This window comes from Dasypus novemcinctus, chromosome 21 (assembly GCF_030445035.2).
Source record: "Dasypus novemcinctus isolate mDasNov1 chromosome 21, mDasNov1.1.hap2, whole genome shotgun sequence".
Classification (NCBI taxonomy): domain Eukaryota; kingdom Metazoa; phylum Chordata; class Mammalia; order Cingulata; family Dasypodidae; genus Dasypus; species Dasypus novemcinctus.
Window position 1 is genome coordinate 71,640,698 of NC_080693.1, and position 19,560 is coordinate 71,660,257.

General features: G+C 38.5%; 1 protein-coding gene across 4 annotated transcripts in view; it reads left to right on the plus strand.

The window, feature by feature from the left end:
• CEP112 (centrosomal protein 112) overlaps window positions 1-19,560 on the plus strand; it is a 575,007-nt gene that overhangs the window by 111,525 nt on the left and 443,922 nt on the right. For all 4 annotated transcript variants that reach the window (XM_058284590.1, XM_071210757.1, XM_058284587.2 and 1 more), the window contains exons 9-11: window positions 6,179-6,265; window positions 8,960-9,059; window positions 17,908-18,026. In XM_058284590.1, the coding sequence (XP_058140573.1) occupies window positions 6,179-6,265; window positions 8,960-9,059; window positions 17,908-18,026 (306 nt within the window). The remainder of the gene's footprint in view (window positions 1-6,178; window positions 6,266-8,959; window positions 9,060-17,907; window positions 18,027-19,560) is intronic.

A 19,560-nucleotide genomic window follows, 5' to 3' on the forward strand; every position in this document is an offset into this window, starting at 1 on the left:
AAGGCATTGTGATTGTACCTTGTAGAGACTTTAGCTTTTGTTATTTTCCTCTGAAGAATATTGATTATTTTTTGTTTTTGTAGGCTGTTCATTTACTGGTTGATTATCTTTAATTTGTGTAGATTTGGTTTTACATTCTTTCAAGGCAAATCTGTGGAAAGACAAAGATATTTTTCAAATCCCTCCATCTTGACACAATCCTGCCTATGAATTCTCCTCTGAGGATCTCATGAAGGCTTGTTTCTAGGCTTTTTTGGGTCACACACCTAGCTACAGTAGGCCTAGGATGTGACTTATGTTGTATTTCAGGTGGAGTTTTCAAAGGCTGCTAGGAGGGTCTCTCAATTCTGACCTGGCTGTACTTTAAACTTTCCCTAGCACTTCTTAATCTGTAGTATCTATTATATTCTCTACCTCATAGCAGCCAAACTCTGTTATTTATTCATTGTCAGTCTCACCTAGTGCTTGTATAGCCCATCCCATAGTCAAGGATTAGTGGAGGACATTGCTGGGCAGCTTCCACTTTGGTACCCTGTATTTCACATTCCAGTGTCTTCAGCTGCCTTGAACTCTGATTTCTGCCTTCTCTGCCTGTTGGGCCCATGGTACTCTGCCTGACTCCAGTTGTGCAGCAGCCGGATAATTGTTCCCAGACAGAGAACTGAACAATTGTGGGGCTCAGCCTATGAGCTTCCCTTTTCTCATGGGTGACGGTACTGCACTGCCTTTTATCCAATGCCTGAAAATAGTTACCTTCTGTCTTGTATCCAGTTTTATGGTTAACAGTGGGAGGTTAGTTTAGTACCAGTTTCTCCATCATTGCCTAAAGTAGATTTTCAGGTTTCTTAAATCTGAGGTCAATAGCATGTATACCAGGCCAGAAAAAGAAAACTTAAATGTTGTTTGGAATCAGGGCTATTGGGAGAGCAAACAAATTAGAAGTATTAAAGTTATTTTTCAGTTTCAGTCTTTTGTGTCCAATTAAATAATGTTCAATGTCTTTTTGTATACAATATATGTATATATAAATACATTATGTATGTATGTGTGTATATGTATATATACTTACATAATTACACAGTCAATTCCCATTATTCACAGTAGTTATGTTCTATAAAGTCACATGAACATTGAATTAGCAAATACTGAACCATTGCTTTTAGAGAATTTCAGGGTCAGGTACCTGTGAGTCTCTGGTCACAACATTCTCATCAGCTGAGAAATATATAACCTTGTTAAATGTATGTTTCTGGTTAAAGATACTTAATATATATTATTGATCATTTACATTGATCTCATGGCAGATGACACTATAATTCATGCTTGAATGAAGCTTATCTAACATACGTATTTTCTCCTAAGGTACATCATGGCCTTCTTGCACTTAGGAACACTAGATAGTATTTCAACACTACACTTAAAAGCCATTTTAAACAGTGAAATCACAAACAAAAAGTGCAAAAGTGTGGGATAAATGTACCCATGAGAAAGACACTGCTTATAGTATGAGAGTTAAAACAAGAAGACCAAAAGTCACCTTGTACATCCTCAGCTGTGATTGTGTGCATTGGGCAACTCAAATTTTTCACCTTTCTGTGCTTGTCTGTGAATGACTGTGAAGGTGCCACATGCATTGATTTTGGGTATATTATACTAGTTAGATATAGTTTTTATATTCTAATCCTTTTATTTATTTTTAAAGATTTATGTTTTATTTCTCTCCCCTCCCCCCCATCTGCTCTCTGTGTCCATTCACTGTGTGTTCTTCTGTGTCCGCTTGCATTGTTGTCAGCAGCACCGGGGATCTGTGTCTCTTTTTCTTGCATCAGCTCTCCGTGTGTGCGGCACCACTCCTGGGCAGGCTGCGTTTTTATGTGTGGGCGGCTCTCCTTGCAGGGGTGCACTTCTTGTGCATGGGGCTCCCCTACACGGGAGACATTCCTGCATGGCACAGCACTCCTTGTGCACATCAGCACTGTGCATGGGCCAGCTCACCACATGGATCAGGAGGCCCTGGGTTTGAACCCTGGGACTCCTGTATGGTAGGCGGATGCTCTATCAGTTGAGCCAAATCTGCTTCCCTCTTTTAATTCTTTTTTATTTATTTAATTTTATTTATTTATTTTTTTGTCTTTATTTTTAAAATATTACATTCAAAAAATATGAGGTCCCCATATAACCCCCACTCCCCTCACCTCACTCCTCCCCCCATAACAACAATCTCCTCCATCATAATGAGACATTCATTGCATTTGGTGAATACGTCTCAGAGCACCGCTGTACCTCATGGTCAATGGTCCACATCATAGTCCACACTCTACCACATTCCACCCAGTGGGCCATGGGAGGAAATACAATGTCTGGTAACTGTCCCTACAGGATCACCCAGGACAACTCCAAGTCCTGAGAACGCCTCCACATCTCATCTCTTCCTCCCATTCCCTACCCCCAGCAACCACTATGGCCACTTTCTCCACACCAATGCCACATTTTCTTCGATTACTAATCACAATAGTTCATGAATAGAATATCAATAAGTCCACTCTAATCCATACTCTATTCTTTCATCCTGTGGACCTTGGAATGGTTGTGTCCACTCCACATCTGTAACGAGGGGGCTTAGATTCCACATGGATGCTGGATGCAGTCCTCCTGCTTTCAGTTATAGGCACTCTTGGCTCCATGGTGTAGTGGCTAACCTTCTTCAACTCCATGTTCGCTGAGTGGGGTAAGTCCAATAAACCAGAGTGTAGGAGCTGAAGTCTGTTGAGGCTCAGGGCCTGGCTATCACATGGTCAGTCCAGAGATTCGGATCCCCTGAGTATATATTAAACCCCAGCACCAACTACAGTTCCGGTAAAAGTAACAGGAGAGGCTTGTGAACAAAGATCACATCTGAGTCCAGCTCCATCTCACAGAAACACAAACTCCAAAGTAGGGTCAACTGAGTAGATATAACCCCGGGTATTGGTTCTTCTGAAGGCTACAGAGACCCATAGGTTCTATAGTCATGGCAGATGGAGTTCAGTGCTTCTTTTAATTCTCATGATTGATCATGATTCATGCTTTAGAGTACAGGGCAGCAATGTAGAGCTCTTCTGCGACATTAAGTTAGGAGTTTCAGGAGACGAGAAACTCCTTTATCTCTTTTTTAAAGAATAGCAATAGTGGAATGCTCATCTTATACTGTCCTCATAGTCTCCTGGTGTTCACCACCTTAGCCAGGTTATCAGATTTCCCATACTGGGACAAACTGATATCCTGTGCCTCCCAAAAAGATGCAATGGAAAATATACACCACCACTTTAGTGGTACTCCTGCCAAAATCAAATAAATCTAATCACAAGGAAACATTAAACAAATCCAAATTAAGACATTCAATAACTGGCTATACTTTTCAAAAATGTCCGAGTCGGGAAACACAAAGGCTGAAGAACTGTTGTAGGTTAAAGGAAATTTAGTTGATATGACATCTAAAAGCAATGCATGGTCCTGGAATGAATCCTGGACCAAGGAAAAATTGCTATGAAAGGCATTATTATGATAATTGATTAAACTTGATTATAGACTGCATAGTGGGTAATATTACTGTGTTTAGATTACATTGCCTGATTTTGATAACTTTGCTGTGGGTTTGAAAGATTGTGTACTTGTTCTTATGAAATATACACTGAAGTTGTTACAGGTAAAGAGGCACAATGTCTCTAACTTACAAATGATTCAGAAATCATATGATGATATATATATATATGTTATATATATGTGACATAATATATGTGGGGAAAAAGGTAACGAAATGGTGAATCTGAGTAAAGGACATATGAAAGCTCCTTTTGCCATCACTGCAACTTTTCTTTAAGTTTAATATTATATCATAGCAAGGTAAATAGTTACAGAAAAAGAATTTAGATAAATTTCTTTGGTTACAAAGAACAGATATCCACCAGGCTGCCTTACATACAAAGGGACACTGAAATCCTTTGGTGTTGAAATATAAACTGGTGTTACAAAGACCACTGGAGCCTATGTGTATTTCCTATTGCAGATGCCACGCCATTTCTAGTCTTTGCTTTGCCTTCCTCTGCATACTGGATTCATTCATGTACTCTTGTTTGCTGCCCCTCTAGAATTTGGGTTTAACCCCCAACTAGCTAACTTGCGATCTAAATTCAGATTTTTGAGAGAGAAAATTTGAATGATTACTTGCTAGCCCAATGGATTGTTTATGCCGGTGTCAGTGTTTATTCCTAATATGACCAGCCAAGACTGATCAGAGGGTATGACAAGTGGGAGGTGGTGGGTGGGATATAGGGGCATACTTACATGGTAAGTAGAGCTGACCCTCACATGTTCTCTAGAAGCTATTATGGAAAGATCGAGCATTGCATCTTTTCTCATACATCTGGCCAGATCCTTTTTTTTACTTTTTTTTTTTGGGGGGGTATCAGGACCAGGGATTAAACCCGGGACCTCTTATCTGAGAAGCCAGTGCTCAACCACTGAGTCACATCAGCTTCCCTGAGTTGGTTTCTTCATTTGATTGCTTGTTGTTTGTTTTTGTTTCTAGGAGGACCTGGGGACCGAACCCGGGACCTCCCATGTGGGAAGCAGGTGCTCAACCATCGAGCCACATCCACTCCCTGGCCAGATGTTTTTTGAGTTGATTCTTTTTTTAACAGATTCCCAAAATGCTTCTGTCAGAGGTCTTCTTATGGACTTAGATTATCCAAGCCCATGTATGTTAAAATAAGGAAGTAATATGTGATTTTGAAGCAAGAGAATGAAAACATTCAGATTTTTTTCCCATTTGCGTAGTAAACAGATAACTGTCTCCTTTCTTCCATTCATGACATTTAAAAATCATGAATCTGTTATGTTAAATTTATTTGTAAAAATTTAAAATTTCTATTTTATTTGCTGATTTGATGATTCATGTTTTCTTAAGTTCAAATTCATTCTTTTTGTATTTGAAATAGGAGTTGAAAATTACAATGTGTAATTCAAAAATGTTAAAGAAAAATGTTATGACGATGCATGTCTAATATCTTTTAAGAAAATTTTCCTGGAAGTTGTGGTCTAATATTTTTTGTATACCTACTTTGTGCCAAGCATTGAAATGTGTATGGTCTCTTAAATTTTTCATTGAATGTAACACGACACATTGAGGTTATTAGCAGAAGAGATAAGAGAGGCTCAAAGTGGTACTTTGCCTAAACTCTGAATAGTTTATATGTGGTGGGATCAGAATTAAAACTAGAAATGGGGTTTGTTAGTCTCCAATGCACATATTCTTTTAAATGGTAAGGAATCCATGTGGCCAAATACTTTTGTATTTGAGGTAATAAATTCTTATTTCTTCTTAAACCTGTCACATAGTACTATTAGAATTTTTTCCACCATATGCATATTATTATCAAAAGTGTTGGTTACAATCTTACTATGCTCAGAACACTGCTGCATGTGGTGTTGCTCTGAGGAATAGAGGAGTTGTTAATGTAATCTCAAAAGTACATCCTTGAGGAGGGATGAACTCCTCCAGCTCAGGGGTTGAGTGCCTGCTTTGCATGTATGAGGTCCCAGGTTCAATCCCCAGTACCTCCTTAAAAAAAAAAATTAACAATCATTCATTTGACTGGATGGAGCTTGGGGTCTAAGAGTCTGGAGGAGAGAACTGGAAAACATTTTGAGAAAGATAGGGATTTATCAATAATTTGCCATGTTTACAGGCCTTCGTTCATACATACTTTAGTATGTAGGTAAATATTTACGAGTATTTTAAAGTAAATACATAGATGTGAGAAAAGGAAAAAGTACATGGTTGAAGTAGAGACTTAAATTAAAAATAATAAAGGTTAGAATGCTGTGTAGATTTAAAATTAAAAGCTAAAGATTTAAAGTGACTTTGTTGGGGGGGTAGGGGGTAGATAATTGATGATTTTACTTACTGTGAGTTTGCTTTAAAAGCAAAATTTATTTTGAAGACTTTTAAGTAGCTTGGAAATTAATTGACAGAATGTAACTAACATATTGGTATATGTAATGTGATTGCTAGCACCTGTGGCTACAAAACAAAAGTGAATGATGCTGTTTTCTTTGATATAGAGAGTTATTTTAATTTGTGTGTTTTTGCCAAAAGAATATGTAAATTAATAACATCTTAAAAATATTTTCCTTGAAGTTGGACATGAAAACAAAAATGATGGAAGCTAAATTTCATGAAGAGAAGCTTAAACTGCAACAGAAACATGATACTGATGTTCAGAAGGTAGGGATATCACTTATTCTCTTATTTATATTGAATATTAAAACATCATAGGTTTCTGATCTAGTTACCCACTTATCCATTTCTGTTCTTTATGATAGTATGTTATAAACGAAATTTGCTAAAATAATATCTCAGCAAAAGTCTATTCTTAAATGTTATTTGCTAAACATAGTATTTTTTTATTTGTTTTTATTTTGCTCCCCTTCCTGCCCCTCCCCGCCATTGTCTACTCTCTGTGTCCATTTGCTGTGTGTTCTTCTGTGTCCGCTTGTATTCTTGTCAGTGGCACTGGGAATCTGTATCTCTTTTTGTTGTATCATCTTGCTGTGCCAGCTCTCTGTGTGTGTGGCACCACTCCTGGATAGGCTGCACTTTCTTTCGCCCTGGGCGGCTCTTCTTACGGGGCGCACTCCTGGCGTGTGGGGCTTCCCTATGCGGGGAACACCCGTGTGGCACGGTACTCCTTGTGTGCATCAGCACTGCTCATGGGCCAGTTTATCACATGAGTCAGGAGGCCCTGGGTTTGAACCCTGGACCTCCCATGTGGTAGGCGGACACTCTATCCATTAAGCCAAATCTGCTTCCCTAGTCTTTCTTAATGTAAAGGAATATAAAAGATATATTTGAAAAAATCATGGTAATAGAGTTTGATACAGCTTTTTAGTATGTCTGTTACAAAAACCTATGCTAAGAAAAATATTTAACAGTAAAATCCTTTGCAGGAAGTTCTCTTTTTAAGTAAATTCTATGTGAAAAAAGGAAGCAATGTAGATAGTTTGAAGTGCCAGGTAAAAATAAATAAAATCCTGGACCAGATATCAGATTTGGAAAGTACATTAATAAATTTGTTGCTTATATGGCATTTTCTAAATGTCAAGAATTGGAGAGAAACAAAATTAGAATATCTTGTCTACTTGCATACATTATTTTCATTTTTGCTTCTTTTTGGATTGCAAGGTCAAATTAGTCCCTTTTCTTTTTCTTCTTTTTTTTTTTAAAGATTTATTTATTTATTTTGTTTCCCCCCCTTCCTCCTCCTACCCTGCTGTTTTTGCTGTCTGTGTTGTATTCTCTTCTCATTTTCTCTACACTAGGATTCACTGGGATTCGATCCTGGAGACCTCTGATGGGGAGAGAGGTTCCCTGTCAATTGTGCCACCTCGTTCCTAGTTTCTGCTGCACTTCACCTTGACTCTCCCCTTGTGTTTCTTTTGATGCATCATTATCTTGCTGTGCAAGCACTGGCTCACCATGCAAGCACTTGCATGGGCACTGGTTCACCACGCGGGTACTCAAGTGGGCACTATCTGGGTCCTCCCATATGGTAGGCGGAAGCTCTATCACTTGAGCCACATCTGCTTCCCAGTCCCTTTTCTTATTTACCAAACAATGTTATATGTAGGACTAAAACAATGAAAGATAAAGTAAAATGCTGGATAAAAGCATTAAGAAAAGTTAGACATTGGTGAACAACTGTTTTTATTTTTAACTGACTTCAGCTGTAGGAAGTACATTCCAATCAGAAGAAAAGTTTTTTTTTTCAAAGATTTATTTTTTTATTTATTTCTCTCCCCGTCCCCCTCCCCCCCCCCCCAGTTGTCTGCTCTCTGTGTCCATTCGCTGTGTGTTCTTCTGTGACTGCTTCTGTCTTTATCAGCGGCACCAGGAATCTGTTTCCTTTTGTTGTGTCATCTTGTTGTGTCAGCTCTCCGTGTGTGCGGCGCCATTCTTGGGCAGTTTCTTTTCTTTTGTGCTGGGCAGCTCTCCTTACAGGGTGCACTCCTTGCATGTGGGGCTCCCCTATGCAGGGGACACCCCTGCGTGGCAGGGCACTCCTTGTGTGCATCAACACTGTGCATGGGCCAGCTCCACATGGGTCAAGGAGGCCCAGGGTTTGAACTGTAGACCTCCCATGTGGTAGGCGGATGCCCTATCCATTGGGCCAAGACTGCTTCCCCAGAAGAAAAGTTTATATTCATACCTCTGCATCAGCCTGGTTTTCTTTTTTTCCTTGATTAGCACATTTCCTGTTTGCTTTCTTACCTTTTGATAATTTCTTGAGGTTTATTGATTATATATGTATCTAGAAGAATAAATTATGCTTAAATTTTATTAAAATGATTAAATTTAAAACCATTGACACAGTATGAATTAACTTAAAATGCTCAACAATTTTTGACACATTTTGAGCTGGCTTTTTTGATCCACAATAGCAGAACTAGATATCAAGGAAGTCTATTATGTGTCATTTTTCCATATATCTGGGATTTCTTATTATCATGCATTAAAATGATGGGAGGATTCAGAGAAATGCTCACCTGAAAAAATGTTCTATTCCAATGCATTGTGCAGATGAACTTTACTATCCCAACATGTCAAGTTTCTGATGACTTCTTTCTGCTACTTTATGACAGTTCAGTCTCTGAATTATATTTTGGAGAATTACCTAATTTATTACTTATAGTCCCTTTAAAAATTTATATATGAAAATTCAAAACAGCTAACATTTCTTCTGGGTAATAAAATTTATTTTATATTTAATAATTTTCTCAATGTACTTTGTATCTTTGGGGAAACCATTTATGGGAATTAGCCAAGATAGACTTATAAAAAATATGGTGCTCTTTTTTTAAAAAAATGTGTTCAATATTTAAAACAATGTAGTATACTAAAACATTTTAAATTTATTTGCAGATTTTAGAAAGAAAGAATAATGAAATAGAAGAATTGAAAACTTTATACAGAAAAAAGCAAAATGAAACTGAGGAGACTATTAGAAAGCTTGAAAAGAAAGGTGATGTTGGGTTGTTACATAAACTTTTTTTTTAAAGGTTTATTTATTCATTTATTTCTCTCCCCCTACCCCCTCCCCGGTTGTCTGAACTCTGTGTCTATTTGCTGCATCTTCTTTATCCACTTCTGTTGTCAGCGGCACAGGAACCTGTGTTTCTTTTTGTTGTGTCATCTTGTTGTGTCAGCTCTCCCTGTGTGCGGCACCACTCCTGGGCAGGCTGCACTTTCTATTGCGCTGGGCGGCTCTCCTTACGGGGTACACTTCTTGTGTGTGGGGCTCCCCTACCCCTGCGTGGCATGGCACTCCTTGCGCCCATCAGCCCTGCGCATGGGCCAGCTCCACACGGGTCAAGGAGGCCCGGGGTTTGAACCGCGGACCTCCCATGTGGTAGACGGACGCCCTAACCACTGGGCCAAGTCCGCCGCCACATAAACTTTTAATTAGATTTTCATTTTATTTTAGTGGTTGTAGAAGGTAAAACTCGATTTCTGATTGTTAGTAGTATAAGATAGGAATGTTACATGAGCTTCTATCAGTGAATGAGTTTATATAGGTTTCGTACTTTCAGTGAATGATTGGGGAAAAACTGTGTGTGTGTTTAAGTGTATGTGTGTGTGCATGTCTCTTAGTGGTGGTTAGTTTGATTAAGGAATTGGAAGATCCTGTCACTCTTACTTTCTCTCCCTTCTCCTTGGGCTAGAACTGCCGTAGATCAGTTGAGGGTAGTCATGGAGTTAGGGCCATAGGTCAGTTGAGGACAGTCATGAAATTAGGGCCATAGGTCAGTTGAGGGCAGTCATGAAATTAGGGTTCACTGGCTTTCACAAGGAAGTCTGTGGAAATTACTCCTATTTTTTCTAGTGTAATTCATTGCATGAAGTACCTACTTTATGCCTAATAATATATGCTAGTATTGTGATTGATGGAAAAACCATTGTAAATATATTCCCTATTTACACTCACATTAAGAGGGGAAAAAAAGTATGTAATTAAGCATTAAATCAATTAGAATCATGGGCCAGAATATCTAAATGGAAAATGTGGTTATGAGAGAGAGATTTGAAATAAAAATATTTTTGGGAAATAGAACCTTAAAAGATTTGTAGGATTTGAATATCTGGAGGGGAGAATTCCAGATACTGAGATAGGAAGGCTGACCATGGTTAAGTTTTGGGAAGGATGCTGCAAAACCATTTAGCTAGAGTGAATATCCTACATAATAACAATAGATTTAAAAAGATTAAGATAGGTAACTTTAGGGTAGGTTAACCGTGAACTTGAATTTCAGGTTTAGAAGTTTGAATTTTACCCTGTGTATTGGCAGGGGATGGGGGTGAGGATGTGGGGAGGAACAAGGAAGATATGTGGGGAGAGCCAGAGAAGATTTTTAAGAGCTGAGCTTTAGGACCTTGTGTTTTAGAAGTAGCCTAGTAATGGTGGGTGTCTTAAATGTGGTGAGACCAGTTCCATAGTGAGCAGCAGAACGGAGTGAGAGCGAGCGCTTTCCACTTAGAAAAGATAGGCTCTAATCCCATCAGGGAGTCTGTGGGCCTTAGCTTACTCATTATAGAATGGCGAGGTTGAAATAAACAATATAGAGTCCCTTCCAATTCTAAAATATTATGCTTCTGTGCTTCTGTAATTTTGTGTGTAAGCTGATAAGGACCCAGAGTATCTGAGTGATGGCAGTGAGAGTAGTTAGAATGGAACTGAAGACATTTTGAAGAATGAATCAATAGGATTTGGTGAATAATAAGATATAAGTGATGACTGAGAAGGGGAGAGGAAAGTTGTCATTTAGGGTTTTCCATATAGGGCTCAAAGACTTTCCTCCAGATGACCAAATATGAGTATATCTGAGTGAATGATGGTGGTTACATATATAAGTTAACTAATGAAGTAGATACTTTTATATATTTTTCCAGCCTTAAATGTTGGTGAAAATAATTACCAATTGTTTAGGTTCTTTCACCAGATATTATCAGTGGTTATAAAAATTTTTTAAATTTATTTCCAGGTTTTCTTTTCTTACCGTGATTCAAACCAGGCAATTCAAACAAGCTTAAGATTTAAAAATAATGTTTACTAAGGCTTTTTGAATTGCTAACAGATCTTTTAGTTTAATTTTAGAGCTGTAAAGTGAAATGTGTTGTAGATACTAAAGACTAATATTGGGTTAACATGTTGTCTTCTCCTTATTTGTTGAATAGTTGAAATACAAGAGTGAAAGAAATTTCTATGGAAATGTTCATGAAAATTTTGCTGTCTCAAGCAAACATACGGCTGAATTTATGTTATCATCCAGATGACCTGAACATGTTAGACTAATTTTCACTTAAATCAGAAACAGTAATGAATTTTAGAAAAAGAGAGATATTTAAATGATTTATAAGCAAAATATTTTTGCAATTTTAAACATATTTCATTTAAGTAATATAAACTTTGGGAGTGATTTTAAAGTACCTAGGAATAATAATATATTGAATTAATGTGCTCCTTTATTCATTTTATACATATATTTTAAAAAATTAATTTATTGAAGTATATCACTCATACATAAACATACATAAACAATAAGTGTATAATAATAGTTGTGAATTTACAAAACAATATATATATATCATACAGGACTCTCATAACTCATACTACCACCAATAACTTGCATTGTTGTTAAACCTTTTTAACTAATGATTAAAGAACATTGTCAAAATAGTACTACTAACCAAAGTATTTTTCCACCAACCAACCCTATTATTATTACCTTTGTATCATTTATATATGAACATAAATAAACAATTAAGTATATAGTAAAAGTTGTGAACTTACAAAGCAAACATGCATAACATCATACAGGTGTCCCATACATCAACCCTCCACCAACACCTTGCATTGTCATGAGACATTTGTTACAAATTATGAAAGAATATCATCAAAATGTTATTACTAATCATAGTCCTTATCTTACATTTGGTGTGTTTTTTTTCCCCCAACCCACCCTATTATTTTTAAAATATATTTTTTATGACAGAAGTTGTAAAATTATAAAACAATCATGCATGTGTACAGAATTCCCAAACAACACCTTTCCATTAATATACCACAGTGTGGTGGAACATTTGCTACAGATAAGAAAATATCATCTGATTGTTACCATGTCCATAGTGTACATTGGCTCACATTTTCCATGCTGCCTCATTATCAACACAGTACATCTTTGGCATAGATGCAAAAATATTATATTATTACTGCTAACCACAGTCCATAGGTCACTCCTGCTGTATTCTTCCCATGCTTCTCCACATTCCCAATACCCTGTGTAGTGATGTACATTTGCTCTAGCTCACAAAGGATACTCTTGCATCTGTACCATCAACCACAATTATCATCCACCTCTTGGTTTACTGTGCAATTTAGTTCCTAGATTATTCTCTAGCATTCTATCAATCAGCATTTACATCCCTAGACTACCATTTTCAGCCACATCCTCATTTATAAACTAGCTGTTACTCACTGTGTTACTACCCACTCTATACATTTCCACTCTTACATTAAAACTAAATAAAATTTCTATATACATTAAACATCAGTAGTCCATCTCAGTCCTCCTCTAATCTCCTTTAAGAATCCACTACCTACCACCAGGTCTTGAAGATATTTTCCTACAATTTCTTCTAGAAGTCTTATGGTTCTTTTATTTTTAGTTTTTGATCCATTTTGAGTAAATTTTTGTATAAGGTGTGAGATAGGGGTCCTCTTTGCTTCTTTCGGCTATGAATATCCAATTCTTTAAGCATCATTTGTTGAATGGATTGTTCTGCCCAAGCTCTGTGGGTTTGACAGGCTAGTCAAAAATCACTTAATACATGTGAGGGTCTGTTTATGAACCATCAATTTGGTTCCATTGGTCTCTGTGTCTTTATGCCAATACCATGCTGTTCTTACTACCATAGCTAGGTAATATGATTAAAGTCTGGAGATGAGGGTTCGCTTTTCCTTTTTATGATGTTTCTGGCCATTCAAGACCCCTTATCCTTCCAAATAAATTTGATGATTGTGTTTTCAATTTTTTTTTTTAATACTGGTGGAATTTTTATTGGGATTACATTGAATCTGTATATCGATTTGAGTGAATTGACATCTTGATGATATTTAGTCTTCCAAACCATGAGCGTGGAATATCCTTCCAGTTTTTAGGACTTTCTTGATTTAACATTGAGTTTCAGTTTTCTGAATACAAGTGCTTTATGTTTTTGGTTAACTTTATTCCTATTTGAGTTTTATCTGTCATATTTTATTTTCACCACTCTTTTGACACTTTTAGTTACATTTATTGATATAATCTTCATTTCTAGATTCTCTTCCAGGCCTCTCTCTCCTGTCTTTTCTTTTCAGGCTCTAGCACACCCTTTAGCATTTCCTGAAAATCTGGTCTCTTGGTTAGAAATTCTCAGTTTCTGTTTATCTGTGAATATTCTAATCTTGCCCTCATTTTTGAAAGAGAATCTTGCTGGATATAAGATTCTTGGCTGGAAGTTTTTCTCTTGTGGTATCTTAAATATATCAGACCACTGTCTTCTTGCCTCCATGGTTTCTGGTGAGAAATCAGCACTTAATCTTATTGGGTAGCCAGTAAGATTATATGTTATGCATTGCTTTTCTCTTGTTGTTCTCAGAATTCTCTCTGTCTTTGGCATTTGACATTCTGATGAGTATGTGTCTCAGAGTTGTTCTATTCGGATTTTTTTCGGATGGAGTATGTTGTACTTCTTGGACATGGGTATCTATGTCCTTCAGTAGGGTTGGGAAATTTTCTACCATTATTTCTTCAAATATTCCTTCTGCCCTTTTTTCCTCCTCGTCTCCTCCTGGGGCACCCATGACACGTATGTTTGCATGCCTTTTGCTGTCATTTAGTTCTCTGAGAACTCGTTCAATTTTTTCCATTCTTTCATGTTTTTTTTTTATAGATTTATTTTTTTAAATTTATTTCTCACCCCTTCCCCGCCCTCCCCCCTCAGTAGTCTTCTCTCTGTGTCCATTCGCTGTGTGTTCTTCTGTATCCGCTTATATTCTTGTCAGCAGCACTGGGAATCTGTGTCTTTTTTTTTTCTTTTTTTAATTTCTCTCCCCTTCACCACCCCTCCCCAAATGTCTGCTCTCTGTGTCCATTTGCTGTGTGTTCTTCTGTTACCACTTCTGTCCTTATCAGCGGCACTGGGGATCTGTGTTTCTTTTTGTTGAGTCATCTTGTGTCAGCTCTCTCTGTGTATGGCGCCATTCTTTGGCAGGCTGTACTTTCTTTTGCGCTGGGCGGCTCTCCTTATGGGGCTCACTCCTTGCATGTGGGGCTCCTCTATGCGGGGGACACTCCTGATGTGGCACGGCACTCCTTGCGCGCATCAGCACTGCGCATAGGCCAGCTCCACATGGGTCTAGGAGGCCTGGGGTTTGAACCACAGACCTCCCATGTGGTAGGCGGACACCCTATACATTGGGCCAAATCTTCTTCCCATCTGTGTCTCTTTTTGTTGCATCATCTTGCTGCATCAGCTCTCTGTGTGTGCAGCGCCACTCCTGGGCAGGCTCCACTTTTTTCATGCTGGGTGGCTCTCCTTACGGGGCGCAATCCTTGCACGTGGGGCTCCCCTATGCAGGGGACACACCTGTGTGGCATGGCACTCCTTGCGTGCATCAGCACTGCATGTGAGCCAGCTCATCACATGGGTCAGGAGGTCCTGGTTTTGAACCCTGGACCTCCCATGTGGTAATCAGACACTCTATCCATTGAGCCAAATCCGCTTCCCCATCTGTTCTTTTGTGTGTTCACTTTCAGAGGCCATTTCTTCAAGCTCACCAATCTTTTCTTCTGCCTCCTCAAATCTGCTATTATATGATGCCAATGTTTTTAAAATTTCATTTATTGTACCTTTCATTGCCATAGATCTGCTATTTTTCTATGTATGCTTTCAAATTCTTCTTTGTGCTCATCCAGTGTCGTCTTAATATCTCTAATCTCTTTAGACATCTCATTGAATTTAATAAGTAGATTTGTTCGAACATCTGCGATTAGTTGTCTTAACTCCTTTATTGTCATCTAGAGGCTTATCTTGTTCCTTTAATTGGGCCATAGCATTCTGTTTCTTGGTGTGGATTGTAATTTTTTGTTGGTGTCTTAGCATCTGGCTTATTAGAGTATTTATTCTGTGTGCAGATTTTCTCTTTAGTTTAGGGCTTCCTGCCCTTTCTCCCTTGCTAGTTGTGCAGTAGGAGCTAAGGTTGTAATTGGTGCTATAAGCTGTGGAGGCTCAAGCTGCCCTCACTGCACCAGGGACCAATGAACCTTCCCCCAACTTTTTCCTTTGGCAGGGGTCACAGGACAGAGTCACAGCTGTGTGGAATAATCCAAGTTGTGCAGGCCTAGACTGTAGTTGCCCAGAGAAACTGATGAAGCTTCCCACCCCTTTTCCCCCTGCCTATGGTGGGATGGAGCTGCAGTGTGGGCAGCAATTTATGCAGTGTAGGTCCAAGATGACAGCAGTTGCCCTGGTAGACTTCTGATTTTCAGTCTGTGCCAGCCAAAGGTACCTGCAGGTACCTAGATAGGCTGGTACAGGGCCTGACGGTCTCCTACCTACCAAAGGTGGGGCTGAAGCCCAATGTAGGGCTTCAGGCTGATCTGAGGAAAGAAATTGGTTCCTCCCATCACTGTGATTTATAGTCAGCCTGGCTTCCCCTCAGGCTGGGTGGCCACTGGCCTCTTTCTGACTTGGGCAGATTCACACCCTAGTTTTTCCCAGGGTTATATCTTAGCCAGCTGGGTCTACCAATCAGTAGCCGAAATCGGTAGCCAACCATCTCTTACTCCTCTGTTTTTAGGAAATGTAGCTTCCAATTTCAGCCACAGAATAGCTCCTGGAGGGCTTGTGCCACCAGAGTAAGATAACCACCAGACTTGCGGCTTGGCCGGTAATTTCCCAGAGAGACTGGCGCAGGTCCCTGCAGCTTCCTCCCTGCTGGAGGTGGCACTGGGGCCTAGTCTAGACCTGCAGTCTGATCTGGACGGAAAGAAGCCAGTCCCCACCAGCACTGTGATTTTCAGTCTGCCCCGCTTTCTCTTGTGCCAGGCACAGAGTTAAGATGGCAGCTACTGACCTTTTTCTGACTTGGACAGGCTCAGACTTTAGCTGTTCTCAGGATTATACTTTAGCCTGCTAAATTTACTCATCAGTAGCTGAAGTTGGTACCCAACAGTCTCTTCCTACTCTGTTTTTGGGAAGTGGAGCTTTCAATTCCTGCTGTGCAACAGCTCCTGAGGTGACTTGCGCCTCCAGTGGAGGATGGGCAATGGCCTCCATGGTGTGGGACACTCTACTTATGAGTCTCCTCTGCAGATGGGCAGTCTCCTCCTTCTAGTCCTTCAAGGATGTTGCAGGATGCTCTTCTGGCCTCCTGAAGCCTCCAAACAGTTGCTTCAGCTAGCTCCAGAAAGCTCTGGGTGTTTACCAACTGCTCTGTAGCAGGAGCTGACTCTAGGACCTCCTTACTCCACTGCCATCTTGCTGGTTGTCCTATACCTATCTTTTTTGGGCACTTTCTGTAAGCTACTCTTATACCCTGTGAATAAAATTTTAAAGTATTTTTCCCCCCATGAAATATAGTTTATAGAAGAAATAGGCAAGTAAGCAGATGTAATGCATAATATAATAAATGGCTTAATGGAGAAAGAGATGAGGGTCTATGGAGAGGAGAGTTTCTGCCCAGGGAAAGGGAGGAATTGGGTTGGTAAATGGGTCATAAAGAAGATGAATCTTAAATTGACAGACCAAGTATGAATAGGAATTTCTTAACAAGGGATGGAAGGGCATTCCAGAAAGATAACTGAATTTAGACAGTGTTCCATGAAAGAATATATCCTCAGCAATCCCCAGATGGGTTTGTATGTTTGCAATACAGATATAAGATATGGAAGTATCAAGAGATACAACCAGAGAAGAGCCAGATCATGAGGAACTATTGTCCATGTTAAAGACTTTTGGTCTTTCTGTTTTAGGTAAGGGAACTATAGGGTGAATTTAAGCCAGTAGTAACATTACTGGACTGTATTATAGGATGGCCTCTTTATTTTTTTTTTTTATTTTTTAATTTTTTTTTACCAGCCTCCTGATTATCGTTTATTAATGCATTGGCAAATTGTTACAGTGGAGGAGACATGCAAATCATAGCTTCATACTAGTGAACCCTTTATGTTGGAATTTTTTTTTTTTATTCATTTTTTAAAAAAATATTACATTCAAAAAATATGAGGTCCCATTCAACCCCACCGCCCCCACCCCCCACTCCCCCCACAGCAACACTCTCTCCCATCGTCATGACACATCCATTGCACCTGGTAAGTACATCTCTGGGCATCGCTGCACCCCATAGTCAATGGTCCACATCATAGCCCACACTCTCCCACGTTCCATCCAGTGGGCCCTGGGGGGATCTACAATATCCCGTAGTTGTCCGTGAAGCACCACCCAGGACAACTCCAAGTCCCGAAAATGCCTCCCCATCTCAGGATGGCCTCTTTAAAGCAACAGAGAACCGATTGGAAGGGGATGGTACTTTTGAGGATAGCACACTGTTAAAATTGTCTGGGGAAGGCATAATGGTGAATTCAGCCATGACTGAGGTGGTTGGAATGGCAAAATAAAAAGAGAGGAAAGAATAAGATGTTTTAGAAGAGATAATTGTGATGTTTGGTGAAAAATTGAATTATTGTTTAACTAGTACACTGATTTTATACAATCAAGCTCTAATGTGCTATCTAGAATTGGTTTAACTGTGTTTTCATAATTTTTGACAGTTCAGACCCTTATACGTGACTGTCAAGTTATTAGAGAGACGAAAGAAAACCAGATTGCAGAACTAAAAAAGATATGTGAACAAAGTACAGAATCTCTGAATAATGATTGGGAAAAGAAGGTAAGCTTATAGAAAATATAAAAACTAGTGTTTCAAAGTAAAATTTTAAATTATAGAAGTAATGGATTTTTGCAGTAGGAAATACAGAAAAAGTATGGACCAAAATAAAATAAAAATAAAAATACTATCTTCTAGAAATAGCTACATGTTTTTATTTTGTTACATTTTCTTCTAAAATTGTAATACTCTATAAAATGGTTTTCCTTAAGAGAACTGACATTTGACTAATTTTTGGATTAAATTAATGTTCTGAATTTTTTTTTCATAGCCAGTAGATTTTTTTTTAGTTTTTTAAAAAATTTATTGAAATATATCACGCCAATAGATTTTTGAGCAAAATAGCAGTAGGACAATTTTTTTAGAAATTAAACATTTAAAATTTTGGATTTAGACCGGTTGATGATTTCTTTCCTGAAATTTCAGGAAATATCATCCAGACTTTTGAATTTATTGTATGAACTTGTTTTTTTTTTTTATTTTTAATTTTGACGTAATTTCAGATGTACAGAAAAATGTCAGGACGAGTACGAAGAATTCCCATGTACCTTTCACCCAGATTCTCCACATGTTAATATTTTACTACATTTGCTTTTTTCCCTTTCATTCTCTTTCTATATGTCCATATATATATTTTTTTACAATTTGAATGTGAGTTGCCAACATGGTACCCTTACCCTTAAGTTCTCAAGTTAGTATAAACTTCATTCTGATGAAAACAAAATCAGTAATGGATACGTCATTCTTGGGGGAGCATTTAATTTAGCAGTGCCAAGATTAGTGTAATAAAAATACTCATTATGAATGGGTCATTATATTAGTCAGCTAGTGGGGTACTGATGCAAAATACCAGAAGTCCATTGGCTTTTATAAGGGTATTTATTTGGGGTAGGCGCTTACTGATCCCAGGCCATAAAGTGTAAGTTACTTCCCTCACCAAAGTCTGTTTTCACACTTTGGAGCAAGATGGTTGCTGACGTCTGCGAGGGTTCAGTCTTCCTGGCTTCCTCTCTTCCTGGGTCTTGCTTCTTTCCGGGCTCAGGGTTCCTCTCTTCCTAGGGCTTGATTCTCTTTCCTCTGTATGCTTACGTCCTGGGGCTCCAGCTTAAGACTTCAGCATCAAACTCCAACATTAAAAACCTTCAGCATCAAAAAGCTCCAACTCTGTCCTTTGCCATGCCTTTTATCTGTGAGTCCCCACCCACCAAGGAGCAGAGACTCAACACCCTACTGATGTGGCCCAGTCAAAGCCCTAAACATAACTTAGTCATGCCCAGGCACAGACCAGTTTATAAACATAATCCAATAGCTATTTTTGAAATTTGTAACTCTATCAAACTGCTACAGTCATCTACAGTCATTCAAGTTGCATTTTCATTTAGGAGCTCTTAGAGCTCTTAGCCATTATTTCAAATTATAATATGTACTTAAAAGAAATTAAATGTTATTCCTTTTGAAGTAGTCTGTCATAAGGATCTTCAGTTAACTCATACTGATATACTCTCAGTCTGGGTTGAAAATATTCACTTAAATTTAT